Source organism: Mizuhopecten yessoensis, unplaced genomic scaffold, assembly GCF_002113885.1.
Source record: "Mizuhopecten yessoensis strain PY_sf001 unplaced genomic scaffold, ASM211388v2 scaffold3799, whole genome shotgun sequence".
NCBI lineage: Eukaryota > Metazoa > Mollusca > Bivalvia > Pectinida > Pectinidae > Mizuhopecten > Mizuhopecten yessoensis.
Window position 1 is genome coordinate 631,208 of NW_018405225.1, and position 26,363 is coordinate 657,570.

Here is a 26,363-nt window from a genome sequence, read left to right on the forward strand (position 1 = left end):
AACATTTAATGGAAAGAGGAATTTTGAAATCGGGCGACATACATGTACACTGTACTAGGGTATGTAGAAGGATGGAGTGGCCAGTTTCTGGTACAGTTGTAACTCTGAATCATGAAAGATAAAACTACACTGGTGATGGTTAGATCGGCTTAATTAATCCACTTAAAAAAGAACAACAAAGATATTCCAGGTCCCTGATTGAGAGTAACCAAATTGTCAAAGTCCATGAAACTCTAGCTCACCATCATAGAGAACCTTTCTCTAATTCATAAATAGATCACGATCTTAAAGCACTTTACTGACACTGATCTGTCAGCCATGTTGATTCAGGGGCTGTCTGTGTTCAGACTCTCTGTGAATACAATTATGGTTGTCCTGAAGCTGTTTGGGTAATGATACGTCTGTGACATCTGTTCCACTGTCCATCTTCGTCACTGATTGATCTTGCCTCTTTTATTCACTGGTTATGAAACTGGTAATTTACCTCTTCCATTTTGCCAATATCAACAGGCAGCCATGGCAGTTTGACAGGTTGACATTCTTTTTTAAACAAGTTGCGTTTGAACTCTCAGGAGAACTTGTTGTTCTTGCCAGGTATAACCACAAACTTATTATATAACTGTTTTCAAATATTTTTCATTCAATATGATTTTCCGATACTGAAAAGTTACCTGAGCAGGTTTGAGGAAAACGTTATATCGGTTGCATAAGTTACCTGTTAGCTGTATGATGTGCTTATACATGCACATCATGAGGCAACTTCAGAATCCGGGGTTTTATACCTTGTCTCCTGCTGAGAGACTTGGGATACTGTGATTGATCTGTTATCCCCTCTTTCTTATTGGTTTTGGTATCCCTAGGAAATTAACCTCTAGTTAGGCTGTTGTCAGTATAACGTGACCAGGTTTAGTGTCATTTTATGCCTTCCAGCTTATGACATTTCAGTGAGATTGCACTTTAAGAGGACCCTTGATCTGTCCGATCACCTGTATACATATCATCCTATGACCTTAGTTGTCAGATGCAAAACCCCACACTAACAAAATCAAAACCAGTACTCATTTAAATCAATTCTTCATGAGAATGTAAAATATTTTTTACTATCAAAACTGTAGTCTTAGGTTTCTATGATCATAAGCAAACATGATGTGGAATATAAATTATAGTTATCACTATCAGTGAAATGTGGTAAACACTTGTTATACCTTAATGTAGGTATTTTTGTTTTGTAGGCCAGACTTAATGATAAAAACTAGACATTTATTTATTTAATCAATTATTTGCACAGATCTTAATGTTCTGTGAAATCAATCTGAAATATACATTTGTCTCAATTTAGAATGTGTCCAGATAATTTGTGAACTCATTTGCTGTGCTCAACCTCAAATTTACAGTTCCTAGTGCAGAGTTTGGGCGACTAACTGTTTCAGATTTTTTTATGGTTAAAGTGAAAGATACTAATCTTGATCCAAGAATTTCAAATAAAAAAATAACCTTTTTAAAGGGACATCATCGCTCATAGTTGTATGATTTTGAACACAGTATTAGCTTAGTAATAGGATTGTTTGCCTGTAGGTGAATGTCTGAAAGGCTGGTCTATCTTTTAAGTCTTTATACATTTCGTTGACAACAAATTTAAAGAACATAATTACCTAAGAATTTTGTTAAACCCCCTCCCACCACCCCCCTCATTATGTAAATAGGTTGTAGAACTTGTATCATGTCACCATATATACTATAGTGGTATTTGAACCTTCCCGTCTGTATAGTCCAAGGCCCCGGTGATTAATGTCCTGTGACTCGACAGGTTTGGTTGTCAGGTCATCCTTTTCAGCTATGTATGGGATCTACTTGATATATTTTCGATCTCTTGTCTTTCATTATTTGATTTTGAAATGTCAATTAATCCTTTTCATAAGGATAAAAAAGTGAGATTTCAACTTATGTGCAGCTCTTGCATCCAGGCAGGAGTGGAAACAAGGCTGGCAGTGCTGCTACTCTACTGTTTACTTTCATTTTCCTATTACTTTTAAGAGGGCTTTTAAACCATAAGGTATCCTCCTGAAATCAAAGAGATTAAGCTATAAAATACTTGAGGATTTATTGGACAATCTTATCCTTCTCTTTTGTTCAGGAAAGTTAAAAATGGTGGGTTCTTGCTGGATTATCATGTTTTTCTTGTTGTTGAAATTAAAGCCGAGGCAATTAATATAATTGGCTTTTGACTCACCTCAAAATCTTGCCTTGTTGTGTTGCAAGCTGTTATACCTGGGCCATGCAGTTTCTTGTTGTGGATACAGAATAATTCCATTTTCAAAAATGTCTTCTTATTTAAATGTACCTTCAAGCCTTAACACAGAACATTAACACACATGTAAACATCTAATAATATCTTACTGCCAGTGTGTAAAAGGTTTTTAGCTCACCTGCCCGAATGGCTAGTGAGCTATGCCATGGTGTGGCGGCTGTCCGTCTGACATCTGGCATCCGGTGTCCGTCAACTTTTCCTTTGAACAACTTTTTCTGAAGAATGGACAGGACTCGAGTCATGATATTGGGGTGATAGCTTTGTTGGTTAGAGCCCAACAAAGTTTCAGAATGAAAATGACCTTGACCTTCTTTCTAGGTCACAGGGGTCAAAAGTGTCAAATACTTAAAACGACTTCTTCTGAAGAACTGAAAGGTATAGAATCTTAATATGTGTCTTGTAGCTTCATTGGTAAAATCCAAACATAAGGTAAGAACGAAAATGACCTTGACCCACTTTCAAGGTCACAGGAGTCAAATATGTCAAACTTATCAAACAACTTCTTCTGAATAATCGAAATGCATAGAATCATATTATTTGGCTGGTTGCTTCTTGGGATTGAGCCCGACAGTGTTTGTGAATGAAAAACGACCTCAGCCTTCTTTCAAACTCACAGGGGCCAAATATGTCGAACACTTCAAATTACTTCTTCGGAATAATCTAAAGTAGAAAAACAAAAAAATAGAATTATAATATTTGGCTGGTAACTGTCACAGATGGAGCCCCACAAAGTTGGCTATTGAAAATTACCTCAACCTATACTTTCAAGGTCACAGGGGTCAAATATAGCAAAAACTCCAAACAACTTCTCTTGAAGAAGTGAAAGGCATGAAGTCGTGACATTTGACAAGTAGCTTCCTAAGATGGAGCCCAACAAAGTTTGGGAATGAAAATGACCTTTACCTACTTTATGCTATAGCTTTATCTGAATCTAATTTGATATAGAGTACCCTTGGCCCAACATGATTTAATGTTGTAGAAGCCATGCCCCCATCCCAATGGGGACAGGAGAATGGGACCCAATAAGGTAAGGGTGTTACCGAGAGACAGAGCCAATATTTGGAAATATTTGTAGTACAGAATAATATTTATTTAATATTTTGCTTTGACTGCTTAAATATCCAGGTGAACGATACAGGCCCTCTGGGCCTCTTGTTTTATTCATGGCACTTACTAGTTGAAGTTTTCTAACCTTCAAATTCTTCAGTAAGGAAAAAAGCCCTATAACACTGTATACCAGTTTAGTGTAATTTAACTGGAAATCAGCAGAAACCCGTTAATATATCATTGGTGATCTCCGTATTCCATTAGTGCCCTGTCTTAATGCTCCCAGTCGTTTGATAACAGATATGGCTTCAAAAAATAAAAATAAACATGGAAACACTTCCATCGATATTTCGCTTCCTGTCATTTTATATTTGTCTATTGTATTATTAAACCAGCCATATGTGTTGTATAACCAGTATATATATATTGTAGATAACACTTTTTGTTTAAGATCTAAGATAAGACCCATGCAACATTGAATGCATTTTGATGGTTATTTCTAGACTCAAATCTAAAAATAAATAAAAATTGATGTGACTAGTTTCTGTATTGAATGCACACTTCCCCCTTTTACACAACATTTGGACAGTTCTTTATATCAAACATTTAAATTTGATAAGAATCAAATTCAATTGAAAATTTGAAATGACAGAAACTGTGCCTTGATGATTTGGCTACTGGCTCTGCTCAATTCCATGCCTCGACGTGTGTGGCATCAGATTCATTCTCAACATGTAACATTACTTTTTGTTAACACAATGACATATTGTGTCTGGCCATGCCAAACTGGACTGTTTCAATAAATACTACTTGGATTCCGTAGTTTTCCACAGAGTTATGGTTCGACGTAATATTTATTACTAAAAGAAAATCCTCAAAACTTTTGAGTAATTTCATTTGCCACTCTGTTTAGTGAATGAATTCTCTAGGTATTGATGTTTCTAGTCATATGGACTGGTGTTAATTTCTAACTGCGTCAGCCGTGATATTAATTAGTATTTGATGCTAATTAAGTAATTGATGCATTTTTTTTTTTAGAAAAATGACAACTAAGCAACATGTACATGTAGGTTTGAAGCTGCTTTTTTCTCACAAGTAAAACTAATTATGATAACATTAATGATAATTTATGTTGCTTTGATGTGACAAAACAGAATCCTCCCTTACCTCTCTAGCTTAAGTTTCAAGTTTTATACAACCTGTATACATGTTTATTAAGTGAAGATTGTAACAATTGATTAATGGTTTCCAGATGACATTTATTTTTTCAAAGGAATGATTAACTGATATTAATGAAACTTGTTGAGGATAAGTGTAACTGTAGTGCTAGTATACGCGCAGAACTGATGTTCGGGATAATAGGTGCATAATTAAGGAAGATTTTGATCCAACTTGATAAGGATACAAAATATCCTAGTTCCTAGATCTGCTTACTTACCTTCCTGGAAAAATCTATGCATATTTCATGTGGATGTCACACTCTGAGATTTACCTGTGGTATGAATAGTGTCTTTTTAAGGAATCGATTTTTTGTTTCGTGTGAGGATATCTAAGGTCGATGTTTCATATGATCTGCTATTATTCAATGATCAGCTTATGGTTTCCTTGCAATGTTTTCAAATTTGCTGTCTCAGCAATTTCACCTTTCTCTGGCATTAACTGAGGAGACATATACATCAACATCCAGTGCATTCTAGTTACCTTATAGGTGTATACAACTGCTCCATGTAAGTGGCTGGAGTCCATATTGCTTCTTTAGTTCTGTATGATGTTCAAATGTGTGAAAACCAATTTACTGCAGAGTGCAAACAAGCAAAAAATTATAAAAAAGGTCAAAATAAATTGGAAGCTGAAATATTTTATCAAAATTTGCAAAATCTGTTTTAATTCTATAAAAACATGATGAGTGTAACAACCAAAGCTATATTAAATATTGATTTTAATTTATCAATTTGTGTCTCAAATTCTCTAGGAATTGTTATTTTTGAGGAAAGGAAAAAATACAATTTCCGCATTAGAACTAGTTGTCAAAAGGCTGCATCCCAGATATATTGGAATTAACCAACGTCTAGACCTAGGGTTTACGCTCACTGCATGGTAGACCCGGAATCTCAAGGCTGGGAACTACCAGTTAATTCTATAGAGATTCTAAAAGATCGTCTAAAACAGACATAACAATCGTCAGTCATGTGCTTATGTTATTATCGATAGTTCAAACGCTCACACCCCTTTTTTTTAAGTCTTCCTCTTCAAAATCTGAAAACCCATATTAGTTTTGTTTCTAGCTGCTCACATGATGTGCATTATTCTAATTAAAATAAATTTCAATACAAAGTAAAAACATCAGTCATATAGATTTTAAATCATGCTATGTGTACATTTCTTTAATTCATGATAATTATCCCCCACTGGTACTTCCAATGTTTGCACTGGCCATAGGTCTGTCAGTGTGGCACTTTGTCTGAGTATATCTCATATAATTTGTTACCTACAATTGCCCAATTTTGTATGTGGGTACCTTTGGGTATGAAAAAGTGCCATGTATACTAAACTTGGGTCTCTTAACCCTTTACATAAATATATATGGTCGTTTGTAATTTTTCAAATGATTGTCTGTAGATAAGGTGATTGTGGATTGTTCACAATACTTTGTCCTGTTCGTCTCAATATTGATGAATGCTTAGTTAAACCATATGCAGGTATAAGTAATGGGTATGAATTGTGTTTATCTGAGCATTTTTAGGCCTCCACCTATACTAGTACATGGGAATTTAGGTTTGCTCTCTGTCTGTTAATAATCAGTCGTCATTGTCAATGCATCACTTTGTCTGTTAAATATTCGTCATTGTCAATGCATCACTTTGTCTGTTAATCAGTCGTCATTGTAAATGCATCACTTTGTCTGTTAAATATTCGTCATTGTAAATGCATCACTCTGTCTGTTCATCAGTCGTCATTGTCAATGCATCACTTTGTCTGTTAACTGTCTGTTAAATATTCGTCAGTGTCAATGCATTACTTTATCTGTTAAATATTCGTCATTGTCAATGCATCACTCTGTCTGTTAAATATTCGTCCTTGTCAATGCATCACTTTGTCTGTTCATCAGTCGTCATTGTTAATGCATCACTTTGTCTGTTAAATATTCGTCAGTGTCAATGCATTACTTTATCTGTTAAATATTCGTCATTGTCAATGCATCTCTTTATCTGTTAAATAGTCGTCATTGTCAATGCATCACTCTGTCTGTTAAATATTCGTCATTGTCAATGCATTACTTTGTCTGTTAAATATTCGTCATTGTCACTGCATCACTTTATCTGTTAAATATTCGTCATTGTCAATGCATGACTTTGTCTGTTAAATATTCGTCATTGTTAATGCATCTCTTTGTCTGTTAAATATTCGTCATTGTCACTGCATCACTTTATCTGTTAAATATTCGTCATCGTCAATGCATCACTCTGTCTGTTAAATATTCGTCATTGTCAATGAATCACTTTGTCTGTTAAATATTCGTCATTGTTAATGCATCGCTTTGTCTGTTAAATATTCGTCCTTGTCAATGCATCAATTTGTCTGTTCATCAGTCGTCATTGTCAATGCATCAATGCATCACTCTGTCTGTTCATCAGTCGTCATTGTCAATGCATCAATGCATCACTCTGTCTGTTCATCAGTCGTCATTGTCAATGCATCTCTTTATCTGTTAAATAGTCGTCATTGTCAATGCATCACTCTGTCTGTTAAATATTCGTCCTTGTCAATGCATCACTTTGTCTGTTCATCAGTCCTCATTGTCAATGCATCACTTTGTCTGTTCATCAGTCGTCTTTATTTTGACCTCCGCTAGCAATTGTCTGTTCATCAGTCGTCATTGTCAATGCATCACTTAGTCTGTTAAATATTCGTCATTGTCAATGCATGACTTTGTCTGTTAAATATTCGTCATTGTTAATGCATCGCTTTGTCTGTTAAATATTCGTCCTTGTCAATGCATCACTTTGTCTGTTCATCAGTCGTCTTTATTTTGACCTCCGCTAGCAATTGTCTGTTCATCAGTCGTCATTGTCAATGCATCACTTAGTCTGTTAAATATTCGTCATTGTCAATGCATGACTTTGTCTGTTAAATATTCGTCATTGTTAATGCATCGCTTTGTCTGTTAAATATTCGTCATTGTTAATGCATCACTCTGTCTGTTAAATATTCGTCATTGTCAATGAATCACTTTATCTGTTAAATATTCGTCATTGTTAATGCATCTCTTTGTCTGTTAAATATTCGTCATTGTCAATGAATCACTTTATCTGTTAAATATTCGTCATTGTTAATGCATCTCTTTGTCTGTTAAATATTCGTCATTGTCAATGCATCTCTTTGTCTTTTAAATATTCGTCATTGTCACTGCATCACTTTATCTGTTAAATATTCGTCATTGTTAATGCATCTCTTTGTCTGTTAAATATTCGTCATTGTCACTGCATCCCTTTATCTGTTAAATATTCGTCATTGTCAATGCCTCACTTTGTCTGTTCATCAGTCGTCATTGTTAATGCATCACTTTGTCTGTTAAATATTCGTCATTGTTAATGCATCACTTTGTCTGTTCATCAGTCGTCTTTATTTTGACCTCCGCTAGCAATCAATGTAAACTTAGTCCTATTCTGTATCCGGATACAGTTCTTTACAGTAAGATTCATCGTGAGATAGATGTACAGCTCAGTAATAAAGACATCAGTACCACCGGGGCCTTGCAAACCTTTGTTCATGAAATTATGAATTTTCAAAGATTGGTAGTTTTTCAAATCAGTTATAAATCAGAATTTACAATAATTTAGAATAAAAGGTTGTTCTTTTGTGATCCCTAAAAATGATGTTTTAAAGTTTTTCAAGGATTTGTGTTTGAAATGATACGAATTAAAATTCCAGAAGGGGAAACATTATTTTGGCCTTTAAGATACCAACAAAACTGCCTGGCTATGATTATTTCACAAGATCATACAGGTATAAACTGTTTATAGATACATCTCCAAAAGAAAGCTGGCGTCTGAAGGCTACACTTTACTAGACCTTTTTGTAAAACTGAAAGTGAAAATTCGAAATGATGAGTCATGAAATTTCAAGATTATATCTGTGAATTCTATAATTGTGTTTAAAGTAAACCCAAATTCAAGTCAAAACAAGTTTTTTTATTACATTAAGGAAGGAAGATAGTGAGTGTAGGCTTTGATGGGACCCTGTTCAGACATCTTAAAATAAGTGTATGATTCAATATCACAACAGCCATCTCTGTAGTTGTGGGAACACAGAAAATAAACATCCTACATGCAATATTAAAGTTTTAAGGCTGTGAATTTCAGTGCACTTGGTTAAAGAGCCACTGATCTTATCCTGTGGTTAGGCATCTTTCATCTTCTTGTCCATCCATTCATCCTTCAATTTTTGATTAAAACCCCCCACGTATAATACTAGTCCAGAACAATAGAAGGGATTTTGACTAAATATAGTTTGGATCATTTTTGGGTCTAAATGTTGTATACATAAAATGCTTAGGGCAGCGGTTTGGGTCATTAAATTAGTCACTGACATTTTAATCGAAATAAAAATTAATCTAGCTAGGGTATATCTATTATACTAATAATCTCGTTAACCGCGATTTTCAGTCTAAAATTTGATGTTTTTTGTCCATATTTTAATTTTTGTTTGCAAAATTTAACAAAAAGGGAGGTAACTCTGATATTTTTTTCCCCCTGGAATACCTTTATGCTGTAATAGTTTGAAAAATATAGACATATTGTGATAAATTTGTCAATATGTTCAATGTATTAAGGATTAAGGTGATATTGTCATATATAAAAACTATACAAATATTATTAATGCTTTCAAAATGTTTTTTGGCCAAAATGGTCTTGACTAGTTAAAGTCACAGACTGATCTTGTGATAGCCTATAGTGATCACGAGTATCACAATATTTACAGAGGACGAATTACCGAAAAACATTAGTTCTACAGACAAACTCCATGTCAACTCCTTGTCAAGATCCCTGTTTCGTCTGGCCATCATCTTGTTTCTTGTTTTGATATGGGTTTTTTTAAAAGAATACACCTTGAATGTTCTAAGTTAGTTTGATTTGGTTTGTTTGTGTTTTACGTCCTATTTATAGCTATGGTCATTTAAGGACCTGCCAGGTCTTGGTTGTGGAGGAAAGCCGGAATTCCCGGAGAAAAAACATGGATCTATGGCCAATACCTGGCTACTGCCCCACGTAGGCCTCGAACCCGCAACCTAGTGGTAGCAGAAAATCAGACACCTTAACCACTTGGCCACCGGGGCCCCTATGTTCCAAATACAACCATATGTTATACAAGGAATCTTCGTTAATGGATGTAACATGGCATTAAGGTGTATATTGCCCTGCCCCTGTTGTACCTTTCTTGTAACTTTCTATGACAATGGGACAAATACATTTTGACTTTTTCTCAAGATCTAATAAGGACATGCTAACAGAAATGTATGTGAGTAATCATTTTATGACAGTTTGTGATTTTTCTTGTTGATATGAAATCCAAGCTGGCCCCATTTTCACTTTTCAATAAACAGATTGCCGAAACATTCTCTAGATTTCAGTTTCCATCAGACTGATCGAATATTTACAAAACCTCGGTAATGCAAAAGTTTTATAACAGTCTAAGCTTGACGAAGGGTTATTATTTTTTTGACCTTTCTACAGACAAGATGTCTACTTATAGCTTTTCGTGAATGGCCGAGATATTGTCAACTACTTTTCAACTTCTACCCCAGGCAAATCATAGCCAAACTTGATCTTAATAATGAGACATGGTCCTGAACATGCAGGTACCTGCAATTTTGGAGTTAATTTGAAATCCAAAATAGATTAACCCTTTCCTCTGATTTCTTGGGAAGGTTTTGACTTAATCTCACTTCTGCTAGGTTAATTTAAACCAAATACTGTTCAGGTATTGATGTCTCCTATAGCCCTACCAGACTGTATCAAGAGAGGGACAAGGTACATGTACATATATGCATTTAAGATTTGGTTGAATAGGTTGAATATCAATTGTTTAATCTTAACAAAATCTGATTTGCAGCAGACAGATAGGACATACACAGCTGTATACAGCCTGCGTTGTTGACGTAGATGGAGCCTATTTCTGATTTCTAGTGGTTATTTAAAGGAAACATAAATAACATATCTGTCTGTAGTACCGATACGACTTTTTGTAATTGATAGCCTCACAATATCGTGTCTCTATTGAGTTAAAATTTAGCATTTCGGTAACCTTTACAAACTAACTTAGTTAGATGCAAGCTTTCTCTTAACCAATATGTAATTGAATAAGGTTTTGTTTCAGAAAATTAAATCTATAACCTTTCTGGACTGTTAAGTTGTATAAGGATGTTCCATTGATAGGACAAAGTTATTGATGTATCTGCCTACTATCTGACTTGTATGAAACATCTCATAGCTGAGGAAACTCTCAAGCAAAGTAAAATAAATGAGCAAGGTCATTATACCAACATCTTTTTAAGCATATTTTCACACTGACAACCTCTACTAATGATTTTATCCTGGTACTGGTAGCTGATATAATAGCAATGTAGCCTGTATTTGATCATTAAGAAAGATGTGTTACTTCATTATCACCTCAGAGTGTAACTGTCAAGAAACAGAACATTTTAATCACATATTGTTCAGAAAAAATACGTCAGCATATGTCATTGAATATGCAGTATTTTATTAAAAAAAGAGATGCTGCTTCTATTTTTGCAATGTTATAATGCAGGACACATATGGATGATGAATTGGTGAAATTCATTGTAAAAATAATAAAACAGTCAAATTTGTAAAACAGATCATCTCCGGAGGAAATAAAATTTACAGACACATCGTTTACAAAAGTGTGCCAAGGACATTAATCTCTGTAAAAAAAATTGTAGATGACAGTTTCCATTTTAATACAAGACATAAAGTTTGTCTTTATGGCTGTTTCAACTATGGCAAGCTGTTATATAAAAGTCACTTGAAAATCACTTTAAATAGCTCTGGAGAAAACTATGGCCTCACTGAAGGCACGAATCATTACTTTACACTTCATACAGCATTATCATTCATGATCATCCTGATTGGATAATTGAAGAAAAACTGGCACATTTTTACTTATTATCCACCATTATCCACCTCAAACAATGAGAGCCCTGTTCACTGTCGGTGTGGAACTGCTTTGTCGCCAACATATACACATCGTTTGTAGGGGTGTTTTTTAAGTGAAATAAATGGATGTTCTGTGCCATGTTGCAAGGTTATGTTTTCCCTTGGCAAATTAGATACAATTAATGTTTTACGTCTGAACAATGTTTAAAGCGGAAGGGACATAACTGTTCAAGCAGTGATACAGTGTTTAATGGGAAAGTGCCAGAACAGGTTTTTGCCTTGGAATGTGTTGTTCGAGAAGAAGGAAGAAGTTATAAAGATCGGCTTAAATCAGGCCTCTCTTTAGTTATCTATGAATGGTAAATCAATATAAATGTTTCTTTTACAAGTATAAGTGTTAGTTATGTTTGTGCATCCCTACAAATCTGTGCTGATCTCAGCAGTTCCTTGTCGCTGATGTAGAATAGTCTTGTTTATGGTATCGTGTTATTGGTATCACTGTTGACTCTTTCAGGCCCTGAGATCAAGAAATCATTTTAAGCCTAAATTTGTCTTAACTTTAGACTTGACCTACAGATGATGTCATAACAAATTGATGTCCTATGTGATTGGCTAATCAAAAACTTAAGTCTAAGATTGTTTGCATGATCCTGGAGCCTGGTCAGTTACTTCCCTCTGTGTAGTTTTCTAACAATGACCCTAGTGATAGATGTATTAGTTTAAGTCTCAGAGGTGAGCCTGTCAATTTCATTTACAATATTAATTAAACTATACCAAATCTAATTTAACAAGAACTATGGAAAAAATGATGAACTTATATTGAACACTTTTAAAAGTACACTTACATAAGTATCCAGAGATAAACTGTCTAATGGATAAAAGATAAAATTCTTATAGTCAGCAATGCTTTTCCTTAGTAAGCCTTTAGCTTACAGTTCTAGTTTATATTCGAGCGGGGGGTACATATTATTAGCTCACCTGGCACGAAGTGCCAAGTGAGCTTATGCCGTGGCGCGGCGTCCGGCGTCCGGCCGGCGTCCGGCGTCAATATTTTACTTTAAACGACTTCTTCTTAATAACCGAAAGGCCTAGGGTGTCGATATTTGGCCAGAAGCAAACTGGGATGTAGGGCTACAAATTTTGTTAAAATTAATGACCTTGACCCATTTTCAAGGTCACAGGGGTCAAATATGTTAAAAACTTTAAACATCTTCTTCTCGATAACCAAACTGCCCAGGGAGATGATATTTGGCCAGTAGCATGCTTGGGTAAAGGGCTATCAAAGTTTGTTCAAATGAATGACCTTCAATTGTATTCAAGGTCACAGGGGTCAATTGTCTTAAAAAAACTTTAAACAACTTCTTCTCAATAACCAAAATGCCCAGGGTGATGATATTTGGCCAGTAGCATGCTGAGATGAAGGGCTACAAATTTTGTTCAAATGTATGACCTGCACCCATATTTAAGGTCACAGGGGTCAAATATGTTAAAAACTTTAAACAACTTCTTCTCAATAACCAAAATGCCCAGAGTGATGATATTTGGCCAGTAGCATGCTGGGGTAAAGGCTAGGGCTATCAAGTTTGTTCAAATGAATGACCTTCACCTATATTCAAGGTCACAGGGGTCAAATCTGTGAAAAACATTAAACAACTTCTTTTGAATAACCAAAATGCACAGGGTGATGATATTTGGCCAGTAGCATGCTGAGATGAAGGGCTACAAAGTTTGTTCAAATGCATGACCTTCACCCATATTCAAGGTCACAGGGGTCATATATGTTTAATTTTTTAAACAACTTCTTCTGAATAACCAAAATGCCCAGGGTGATGAAATTCAGTCAGTAGCATACTAGGATCAAGGGCTACCAAGTTTGTTTGAATGTATGACCTTAAATCATATTCAAGGTCACAAGGAGCAAAAATGTTCAAAATATTTAAACAATTTGTTCTGAATAACCAAAAGACTCAGGATGTTGATATTTAATCAGTAGCATGCTGGGATCAAGGACTACTATGTTTGTTAAAGTGAATGACTTTGACTTTTATTCAAGGTCACAGGGGTCAAATTTGTAAAATCTTTAAACGACCTCTTCTGAATAACCATGGGTTCCCAGGATGTTGATACTTTGGAAGTTGCATCCTGAGATGAAAGGCTATAAAATGTGTTCAACATAATGACTTTATTCGACTTTCAATCACAGGGGTGAAATGTTTAAAAAAACAAAAATGGGACTTTTGAATTAATTTTAATCATAAATATCTGGTATTTTGCCTGTAGCTTTATCTTAGATCACTTTTAAGGTTACAAGTGTGAGATTTATACCAGGTGAGCGATGCAGGTCCATTGGGCCTCTTGTTTAGCCTTTGGGTTATAGTTCTAGTTTTTCTACTTCTGAATTTGCTCTTAACAAAGAAGTGTTGGATGCTGGAATCTGAATACCATTATCTATCAGGCTAGCTCCAACAGAACAAAGACCTTATAGGTAGTTTAAGTTAGGAAAGGGTGAACTATTAAAATTTTCAGTTCAAAGAAAATCTATTATGGGAATCTTAAGCTCTTGATCAGCAAGGGAATTCCTTGAAACTTGATATGGAAAATGTGACAAAATGTATCAGTTTCTCCTGCACAGTGACATCAATAATGTAACGATATAGCTGTCCATAGCTGTTGTAAATGGATGTACACATGTATGTTTAATGTATCACAATGTGGTATACTGGAGGGTAATATAAAGTACAGTGACAGCCTGCTAACATGTGTTTGTGATGTAGAACACAGTCTTTGTACATGTGTTTACATGTGTTTACATGTGTACTTATATATATATATACAGGTTGTTTACATGTAGATACTCTGTTTGGGGTTTGCTTGTGTGCACTGTTTACATGGATAGATCTGTGTAGATAGAACAAAGTACACTGCCATTATCACCTTCCTAAATTGATTTGGCCTAAAGGACAAGAGTGATGAAATGCTGTCTTACTGTAATATTTTTCATTTTTCTCCAAAATAAATCCATGATGTTCTAGGAATGGTAACTTAGATTTGGATGATGAATTTATCAGACACACGCAAAGGTACAAAATTATACACTGATAAAGATCTCACAATTTTAGCTGTAAAAATTAAAAGATTTTCAAGGAAAATAACTGTTTGGAAAATCTAACGTTTCATATACATAAAAATATCATTGTTTTACTTCTGGTTGGTTGTATACAAATGTAGTGTATTTCTAAATGTTTGGCTCCTTTTTCCTATGAACGAAGTGAAACTACCTGTAAATAATATACTGAAATTAAGTGGAAACGCTTTACCTTTTTAAGTGCATGCTTGGTTTGTGAGGAATTACTTTAGGACAAAGCTTATTGTATGTTGTTTATGTCCCTGATTGTGAGTTTGACCTGGGTATGATGACATCTCAAAATATGTGTCAGAAATGTTGAACAGCAAACAAAACAAAACCAGACTGTATTTATAAAGCTCAAACGGAAGCTGGGGTAATGTTCCAAAAAAAATATTACCCTTAAAATATATAACAATTAAATATCAAATTCCAATCTACCTTAAATTGTTTAACATGGCTAATGTATCATTGTGTATTTTCCAGTATATTGGGACACTGGATGTGCCTAGACCAAGCAGTCGTGTCGAAATTGTGGCAGCCATGCGCAGAATCAGGGTAAGATTTTAAATTTTATGGTAGAGTTGCCTCCCTTATTATTCTTAAACACTTTATCTCCATTATAATTACTTTGGCATATTAAGGGTGGTCTCTGAGAAGATGTTTTACCTGTACCATGAACAAAAACTTAGAGTATGGTATGAGATTTGCTCCAAGAATCTGTTATTGATTTACAAAAAAAACTTGCAGCTTTTGCTTGTCTTAAACCTGAAAGTTAATTCTGTTAAACATTCTGGTGTGTGTAAACAGCAGATAAGATTTGGCTGTGAGTCCATGTCTGTAATAATTCCTATGACTACAGACAAGATTTCACTCCTACTCCAGACAAGGTTTGTGAGCAAGTGTCGGTGTGAGTTTGTGGTTAGGACAGCAGTCATTATGATGTCAGATACGATATAAAGTATATGTCTGTTAGTGTTGGAGATACCCAGCACCACAACACGCCCTGTTGTGTAAGATTCATGGCCGACTACAAATATAAATCATACAATAATTACAGTAATAGGTCCTTTACGGTAGTGATCAGGATTCATGTCTGTTCAATGAGTCCAGCTCTTACTTTGAAAATACCTTTACGCTTTTTTGATCAATGTTATTTTAAAATGAATTATTGATAATTCAAAAAACATTTGTTATACATGTGCCACATTTAACATGAAAATCACCCTGGCAGCTTTGTTTTACACACCAGTCCAACTGTTTTTTAGTTCACATCATTCATCACATATAAGCTGCTGGTATGTCTTAAATCATGTTCCACACTAACAATTTAATGATTTCATTTTTTTTCTGTAGAACCATTGAAGTTAATAGTTAAACATTTTCAACTCCAGACCTGGTACTGTTCATGTTATTAGTAAAATCCAAAAAAGGCTACTAGAGCCTCTCGTTTGCTGTGAAAATTTTGATCTCCTGTTGACAATAGCTACAGTGATTGATTCCAACCTTAATTAATGTTCCTGGGAGTTTTTCAGCATATGATGACAATTTCATGTTGACCCAAAAATCCAAGATGGCCATTTTATCTCTGATTTAATTTACCGAGACATTTTTTACTTCTACGCAAGAGTGACTGCAGCAATTGACTCCAAACTTGGCACAAATATTCCTTAAAAGGCCACCGACAAGCTAATGCCCATTCAAAAATCACATGTTACAATATTTAAACTGCATTTCTCACTAAGCACAAAATCTACAGCTTCCAAACTGACCCAGTCAAGAAGTACATGCTATATAAATTGAATGCATTTGCTTAATTAGGCATCAAGTATGGTACGTGTTTGACCCCACCATGACCTTTCAGGAACATAATTTTGTCAGATAGCCATTGGTGACCATCCAGTTTTGATGTTATTCTTATCTGACTTCAAAACAGGTCTATGTATGTTTAATGAGTATCACAATGACACCAGTATACAAGGAGGCTAGTGTTTTGTAACACTAAACATATTATTGTCATTTTTAGCTCACCTGGCCCGAAGGGCCAAGTGAGCTTAATATGGCATGGTGCGGTGTCCGGCGTCCGGCGTCAATTTTTTACTTTAAACAACTTCTTCACAGTAACCAAAAGGCCTTCACAGTAACCAAAAGGCCTTCACAGTAACCAAAAGGCCTAGGGTGATGATATTTGGCCAGGAGCATGCTGGCATGAAGGGCTACCAATTTATTCCAATAAATGACCTTGATTTATTTTCAAGGTCAAAGGGGTCAAATATGTTAAAATCTTTAAACAACTTTTTATAAATAACCAAGAGGCCTAGGGTGATGATATTTGGCCAGAAGCATGCTGGGATGAAGGGCTACCAATTTATTCCAATAAATGACCTTGATTTATATTCAAGGTCACAGGGGTCAAATATGTTTAAAACCTTTTTAACAACTTCTTCTTAATAACCAAGAGGCCTAGGATAATGATATTTGGCCCAAACATGCTGGAATGAAGGGCTACCAACTTTGTTCAAACGAATGACTTTGAAACATATTCAAGGTCACTGAGGTCAAATATGTTGAAAACATTTAAACAACTTCTTCTGAATAACCAAGAGGCCTAGGGTGATGACATTTGGCCATTAACATGCTGTGATAAAGGGGTTATCAAATTTTTCAAATAAATAACCTTCGCCCATATTCAAAGTCACAGTGGTCAATATATGTTTAAATCTTTAAATGATTTGTTCTGTATAACCAAAAAGTCCAGGGTAATGATATTTTGCCAGAAGCATACTGGGTTGGAAGACCATAAATTCTGTTCAACCTAATGACCTTGTTTGACATTCAAGGTCACGGGTGTCTTATGTTTAACTATTTTAATAGGTTCTTATTAATCAAACACTGATATTCTGCCTGTAGTTGTATTTTAGTCCACTTTTAAGATAATAAGTGTGAAATTAACACCAGGTGAGCGATTCAGGCCCATTGGGCCTCTTGTTTATGGATGTTGAAGATGCATCATCAGAGTCATATGGAAGAATCACAATGAATTTTTGAAGAGTCATAAACTGTTTGACTACCTTTCATATTTTACAGGATAGGGTGTTCGGATTCTGTAAAATTCACCTTCAGGACATTTTCTGATTAACAATTTTCTGATGTCGGGAAATAAATTTCTGATTTTTAGAAAATGAGCTGTCTCAAGTCCTTTAAATTACAAAAGCAATAAGCGTTCTGTAGATATCCTAGCGTTGCTGCTCAAACAGGCGATACCATAATTTTAACTAAATAGGCTTTTGCAGCATCATGCATGAATACATCAGCTGAAGATAAAATTTAATGGGTGCAGCTTCTAACGTGTAAATCATCGTCTATATTACGTAACAGTTTGGATTTGGAGAATACATGTCCTCCAGTAGATGTTTTCTCGCCCAGGGTTATACTGATATCAATGTCTTACCGATACCAAGGGTTTCACTGATACGGCAAAGTTATTATCAGTTAGCTAGCATATTTGTCGGCTGTTTATGAGATCTCATAAATATTTCATGTTCAGTTTTATTCTTAAGAGATTAAATATTTTCGTGATTTATATGAAAAGCTGGTATGTTTGCATGAAGACGAAATAGTCTGATGAAATGGAACCACTATAATTTTTTAATTTTTATTATTTGATTTTGATTTTGATTTACTATAAATCTTGACTGAGGATGGTATTACATTTTCTGTATTGTATAATGCCTGATTTATACAGATTTCTGCGTGATACAGTGTGATGTTCTGACAGAGATTTCTATGTAATTACTCATAGTTACATTGTTACTGTGTCAGGTTTAGCTTCACTCCATGTGGTGATTAATGTCTGTTACAGTATGAATTCAAGGCCAAAGCAATCAAGAAAAAGAAAGTGTACCTGAACATATCAACTGATGGTGTAAAAATTACGCTACGCAACAAACGCAAGGTAAGTCGCAATTTTGTCAAACAGGTGCCCCACCCCCTAACACAAACAGGTGCCCCACCCCCTAACACAAACAAAGTAGCCGCTACACATTACAACACATAGTCGGCCCAAATCCAAAGTAGGTCATAAAAGACATTTCTGGTCCAAATCTAAGGTATGCAGTTTTAAGGAAAAGTCATGTTACCAAGATTCATGGCCAATGATATTCTTTTCAATATATAGTAAGTGTTTTAAGTAAAGGTTTATGGAAATGTGCAATCTTTGTTTGTTAGATATTCATCAACGTTGAAAACTGTTCAATGTTTTCAGTGAAATGCTATATCCTCCTTCCCTATTTTGTTATATGACCAAAGCTTTTGTTTTTTTATGAGTTCAGTATAATAAGTACAATTTTGACCAAGAATCGTCTGAAATCCTTCGGGACGACCTACTGTTTCAGAAGTAGAAGTTCAGACCTATTCCAGAAATAGTTACGGATTGTTTGTACCATGTTTTTGAAATAGTGGTAGTGTTACTAAGTGTCGTGTGAACGGCTGGGAACACAGTGTCCCTCTACCTAAACTACTATTGATCACACAGTGTCCCTCTACCTAAACTACTATTGATCACACCACTGTGTGCCTGGTAAGCTGTCAATGGCAGCGAACCTCACTGCGGACCAAAACAGACGGACAACACCGAGGTATCGCAGTGAGATGATTTAGACCTTCACGCCCCTGATTTCCCTCAAGACAGCAATATGTAAAGAGTGTGAAATAAAAAGGAGATCTTTCTCTCGCTAATTCACAAAGAGTTAACCTGTCTATCAGTCAATTGGATTTCCAAACTAACAGGTTTGACAAAAGATCTGTTGACGACTGACTGGGGCAACAGTGACATGCACATTGAAATTAGCTACTGTAGCGATATCAATATTCTCTCAAAGCCCTCCACTGTTACAAGTGTAGGAGGAGAGGCCATTGATTTGATTTTATCAGTTAGCTGTTGATGGCTCTGCATTTGAACATTTGTTTTAATTTGTGGGAAGGTTTAATACAGAATTTCAGTTAAAAAAATATAATGTTCAGAATGTTATTGAATGAGGATGAAAGAGGCCTTTAATAGTCTTTGAATGGCACTTGAAATCAGATCCATTTTAATTGTTCCCCAGCAGAGATAGCTTTCTCTCCGTTTCTATTCAGAACACTGTGTTTGTGGCTGCAATTCTAAAACCTCAAATGTGCTCATGGAAAAAATGATAATTCAGTTTACATGTACTATATGTTTTAGATCTTCGTAAAAGGGATGTTGCATTTAGCCTAAAAAAAGTACAGAAATACCACATATAGCAGGGTGTCACAACCCCGTCTCCCTCCTTGGGAATTTAAACAGGTAGGAAGGGAATAGGGTGCTTGATAGATAATTTAGTGAAGGTAGGAGTGCCTGCGGTGTGTATAAACTGTGTGAAAAGATTAAAAGCTTTTACCGTAATTGATGTAAGGAGATCATGCTGCCTTGGAACATAACCTGCTAAAATAGTTACCAGTGCAATTTTTCAGAATCATTTTTGTTACTTTGTTCGTGGGCGAAGCCACAAAAAAGGTTATAAAGAGATTTTCATGTTTTTGCAGGGTTAAGAAAATATTTAAAATATGCATATAGGTATACGTGTGTAAATTTACGTAAGAGTATATGTATTTCATTATATTTCAGTATCTACATATGAGAGGTAAACATGTGTTATTATTGTAACAGGAAAGAGAGTAGTGTGCTTCCGACAGGGACCAAACCCGAATTAGTGTTGTGTGAGGTCACATGAGTCTATTATACAGTGAAAGCACAGTAAACCTTGGTGAGGATTAGTGTTGTGTGAGGTCACATGAGTCTATAATACAGTGAAAGCACAGTAAACCTTGGTGAGGATAAGTGTTGTGTGAGGTCACATGAGTCTATTATACAGTGAAAGCACAGTAAAACTTGGTGAGGATTAGTGTTGTGTGAGGTCACATGAGTCTATTATACAGTAAAACTTGGTGAGGATTAGTGTTGTGTGAGGTCACATGAGTGTATTATACAGTAAAACTTGGTGAGGATTAGTGTTGTGTGAGGTCACATGAGTGTATTATACAGTAAAACTTGGTGAGGATTAGTGTTGTGTGAGGTCACATGAGTGTATTATACAGTAAAACTTGGTGAGGATTAGTGTTGTGTGAGGTCACATGAGTGTATTATACAGTAAAACTTGGTGAGGATTAGTGTTGTGTGAGGTCACATGAGTGTATTATACAGTAAAACTTGGTGAGGATTAGTGTTGTGTGAGGTCACATGAGTGTATTATACAGTAAAACTTGGTGAGGATTAGTGTTGTGTGAGGTCACATGAGTGTATTATACAGTAAAACTTGGTGAGGATTAGTGTTGTGTGAGGTCACATGAGTGTATTATACAGTAAAACTTGGTGAGGATTAGTGTTGTGTGAGGTCACATGAGTGTATTATACAGTAAAACTTGGTGAGGATTAGTGTTGTGTGAGGTCACATGAGTGTATTATACAGTAAAACTTGGTGAGGATTAGTGTTGTGTGAGGTCACATGAGTGTATTATACAGTAAAACTTGGTGAGGATTAGTGTTGTGTGAGGTCACATGAGTGTATTATACAGTAAAACTTGGTGAGGATTAGTGTTGTGTGAGGTCACATGAGTGTATTATACAGTAAAACTTGGTGAGGATTAGTGTTGTGTGAGGTCACATGAGTGTATTATACAGTAAAACTTGGTGAGGATTAGTGTTGTGTGAGGTCACATGAGTGTATTATACAGTAAAACTTGGTGAGGATTAGTGTTGTGTGAGGTCACATGAGTGTATTATACAGTAAAACTTGGTGAGGATTAGTGTTGTGTGAGGTCACATGAGTGTATTATACAGTAAAACTTGGTGAGGATTAGTGTTGTGTGAGGTCACATGAGTGTATTATACAGTAAAACTTGGTGAGGATTAGTGTTGTGTGAGGTCACATGAGTGTATTATACAGTAAAACTTGGTGAGGATTAGTGTTGTGTGAGGTCACATGAGTGTATTATACAGTAAAACTTGGTGAGGATTAGTGTTGTGTGAGGTCACATGAGTGTATTATACAGTAAAACTTGGTGAGGATTAGTGTTGTGTGAGGTCACATGAGTGTATTATACAGTAAAACTTGGTGAGGATTAGTGTTGTGTGAGGTCACATGAGTGTATTATACAGTAAAACTTGGTGAGGATTAGTGTTGTGTGAGGTCACATGAGTGTATTATACAGTAAAACTTGGTGAGGATTAGTGTTGTGTGAGGTCACATGAGTGTATTATACAGTAAAACTTGGTGAGGATTAGTGTTGTGTGAGGTCACATGAGTGTATTATACAGTAAAACTTGGTGAGGATTAGTGTTGTGTGAGGTCACATGAGTGTATTATACAGTAAAACTTGGTGAGGATTAGTGTTGTGTGAGGTCACATGAGTGTATTATACAGTAAAACTTGGTGAGGATTAGTGTTGTGTGAGGTCACATGAGTGTATTATACAGTAAAACTTGGTGAGGATTAGTGTTGTGTGAGGTCACATGAGTGTATTATACAGTAAAACTTGGTGAGGATTAGTGTTGTGTGAGGTCACATGAGTGTATTATACAGTAAAACTTGGTGAGGATTAGTGTTGTGTGAGGTCACATGAGTGTATTATACAGTAAAACTTGGTGAGGATTAGTGTTGTGTGAGGTCACATGAGTGTATTATACAGTAAAACTTGGTGAGGATTAGTGTTGTGTGAGGTCACATGAGTGTATTATACAGTAAAACTTGGTGAGGATTAGTGTTGTGTGAGGTCACATGAGTGTATTATACAGTGAAAGCACAGTAAAACTTGGTGAGGATTAGTCAGACAGCCTTTTACTGTCAAGAGGTTTTTGTAAGTACAATTATGTGATAATAAAAATCAATAAACTAGATTTTCTTCAGAAATTCAATTTTCATAGAATTCTTACAATAACATTCCGTCTCGAGTACAAACATTATATTCTCAGAATTGCATCTGTAATTGTATTTTGATAAGAATTCTATAGCTTCAGTTACGACCAATCATTTGTCACACTTTCGCTGGAAGAATGTCGCCATTTCACTCCAAAACCGATCCCCTTTCTTGGGTATTTGAAGACATGTTTTGGTTCAAATAAATAAATAAAATTTGATTTAGATATTCTGTTACAATTCTCTTTGTCGATAAATAAGTTTCCATGTCCGGGATCCCCTCTAAGGTTTATATCTAACCATTACTGTATTATTGCCATTACCTCGAGCTCACAGTAAATGTGTAATGGAATATAAATAAACAAATGCATTTTTATAATTAAGATGTATTGTAAGTCTTGCAATGCACATTTGTGATATTGGGAACTGTTTCTAACAAGCATTAATGTATTTTGAAATGAAGCACAAATTTGATTTGTCATATTTCCATGTTATTGCAAATACAGGTACACCATGAGAAAACTGATGTGGTTTGGTACAAATTAATGGTTACTGTTCCTTCAAAATGAGATATTACCGCAGCATTAATTCTGTTCAACCAACTCGGTCACATCACAGTCAAAAAACAGCCAGTCACAACAGTCAACTCACAGAACAGGCAGTCAAAACAGTCAACTCACAAAACAGCTAGTCGCAACAGTCAAGTCACAAAATAGCCAGTCACAACTGTCAGTCATTAAACGGCCAGTCACAACAGTCAACTCACAAAACAGCCAGTCACAACAGTCAAGTCACAGAACAGCCAGTCACAAAACAGCTAGTCACAACAGTCAAGTCACAAAACAGCCAGTCACAACAGTCAAGTCACAAAACAGCCAGTCACAACAGTTAGTCATGAAACAGCTAGTCACAACAGTCAAGTCACAACATAGTCAGTCACAACAGTCAAGTCACAAAATAGACAGTCACAACACAATCAGTCATGAAACAGCCAGTCACAACAGTCAGTCTTCAAAAAGCCAGTCACAAAACAGCCAGTCACTAAATAGTGATTCACTAAATTGTCAGTCACAGCACAATCAGTCACGAAACAGACAGTCACAAAACTATCAGTTACAACACAGTCAGTCACATTACAGTCAGTCACAACACAATCAGTCACATCACAGTCAGTCACAACACAATCAGTTACAAAACAGACAGTCACATCACAGTCAGTCACAACACAATCAGTCACAACACAATCAGTCACATCACAGTCAGTCACAACACAATCAGTCACAACACAGTCAGTCACAACACAATCAGTCACAACACAATCAGTCACAGCACATCCAGTCACTTCACAGTCAGTCACAACACAATCAGTCACAACACTGTAAGTCACAAAACAATCATTCACAACATATTCAGTCACACAACTGTCAATCACATCACAGTCACAACACAATCAGTCACAACACAATCAGTCACAAACTGTCAGTCACAACACAATCAGTCACAACGCAATCAGTCACAACACAACCAGTCACAACATGATCAGTCACAACACAATCAGTCACAATACAGCTAGTCACAACACAGCCAGTCACAACACAATCAGTCACAATGCAGTCAGTCCCATCACAGTCAGTCAAAACACCGTCAGTCACAACACAATTAGTCACAACACAATCAGTCACACAACTGTCAATCACATCACAGTCACAACACAGTATGTCACATCACAATCAGTCACATCACAGTCAGTCACAACACAATCAGTCACAAACTGTCAGTCACAACACAGTCAGTCACAAACTGTCAGTCACAACACAATCAGTCACACCACAATCAGTCACATCACTGTAAGTCACATCACTGTCAGTCACAACACAATCAGTCACAACCTGTCAGTCACAACACAGCCAGTCACGACACAATCAGTCACAATGCAGCTAGTCACAACACAGTCAGTCAAAACACGGTCAGTCACAACACAATCAGTCACAACACAATCAGTCACAATGCAGCTAGTCACAACACATTCAGTCACATTACAATCAGTCACATCACAGTCAGTCACAACACAATTAGTCAAAACACGGTCAGTCACAACACAGTCATTCACAACACAATCAGTCACAATGCAGCTAGTCACAACACATTCAGTCACAATACAATCAGTCACATCACAGTCAGTCACAAAACAATAAGTCACTAAACAGTCAGTCACAACACAATCAGTCATATCACAATCAGTAACAAACTAACAACACAATCAGTCAGTCACAGCATAGTCAGTCACAACACAATCCGTCACAAATCTGTTAGTTACTTCACAATCAGTCACATCACAGTCAGTCACAAACTCACAACACAATCAGTCAGTCACAACATAATAAGTCACAACACAGTCAGTCACAACACTGTCAGTCACAACACAGTCAGTCACAACACTGTCAGTCACAACACAATCAGTCACAACACAGTCAGTCACCTCACAGTCAGTTGCAAAACTGCCAGTCATAACACAATCAGTCACAACACAGTCAGTCACAACACAATCAGACAATCACAAAACAGTCACAAAACACAACCAGTACAAACAGTCAGTCACAAAACAGCCAGTCATGAAACTGTAAGTAACACAACTGTCAGTCACAAAACTGCTAGTCACAACACAGCCAGTCACAACAAAATCAGTCAAAACACCATCAGTCACAACACAATTAGTCACAACACAATCAGTCACACAACTGTCAATCACATCACAGTCACAGCACAGTATGTCACATCACAATCAGTCACATCACAGTCAGTCACAACACAATCAGTCACATCACAGTCAGTCACAAACTGTCAGTCACAACACAGTCAGTCAAAACACAATCAGTCACACAGTCACAACACAGCCAGTCACAATACAATCAGTCACAACACTGTAAGTCAAATCACTGTCAGTCACAACACAGCCAGTCACAACACAATCAGTTACAATGCAGCTAGTCACAACACGGTCAGTCACAACACAGTAAGTCACATCACAATCAGTCACATCACAGTCAGTCACAACACAATCAGTCACAAACTGTCAGTCACAACACAGTTAGTCACAACACAATCAGTCACAATGCAGCTAGTCACAACACATTCATTCACAATACAATCAGTCACATCACAGTCAGTCACAACACAATAAGTCACTAAACAGTCAGTCACAACACAATAAGTCACTAAACAGTCAGTCACAACACAATCAGTCACATCACAGTCAGTCAAAAACTAACAACACAATCAGTCAGTCACAACACAGTCAGTCACAACATAATCAGTCACAACATAGTCAGTCACAACACAATCAGTCACAACACAGTCAGTCACCTCACAGTCAGTTGCAAAACTGCCAGTCATAACACAATCAGTCACAACAATCAGTCTTCAAAAAGTCAGTCACAAAACACAACCAGTACAAACAGTCAGTCACAAAACAGCCAGTCATGAAACTGTAAGTAACGCAACTGTCAGTCACAAAACTGCTAGTCACAACGCAGCCAGTCACAACAAAATCAGTCAAAACACCATCAGTCACAACACAATTAGTGACAACACAATCAGTCACACAACTGTCAATCACATCACAATCACAACACAGTATGTCACATCACAATCAGACACATCACAGTCAGTCACAACACAATCAGTCACAAACTGTCAGTCACAACACAGTCAGTCACAACACAATCAGTCACAACAAGGTTAGTCACAACACAGCCAGTCACAACACAGCCAGT

General features: G+C 36.1%; 1 protein-coding gene across 1 annotated transcript in view; it reads left to right on the forward strand.

The window, feature by feature from the left end:
- Window positions 1–26,363, forward strand: part of LOC110448032 (carboxyl-terminal PDZ ligand of neuronal nitric oxide synthase protein-like) — a 113,802-nt gene that overhangs the window by 11,512 nt on the left and 75,927 nt on the right. The window contains exons 2-3 of the mRNA XM_021494065.1: window positions 15,143–15,214; window positions 18,519–18,611. Coding sequence (XP_021349740.1) covers window positions 15,143–15,214; window positions 18,519–18,611 — 165 coding nt within the window. The remainder of the gene's footprint in view (window positions 1–15,142; window positions 15,215–18,518; window positions 18,612–26,363) is intronic.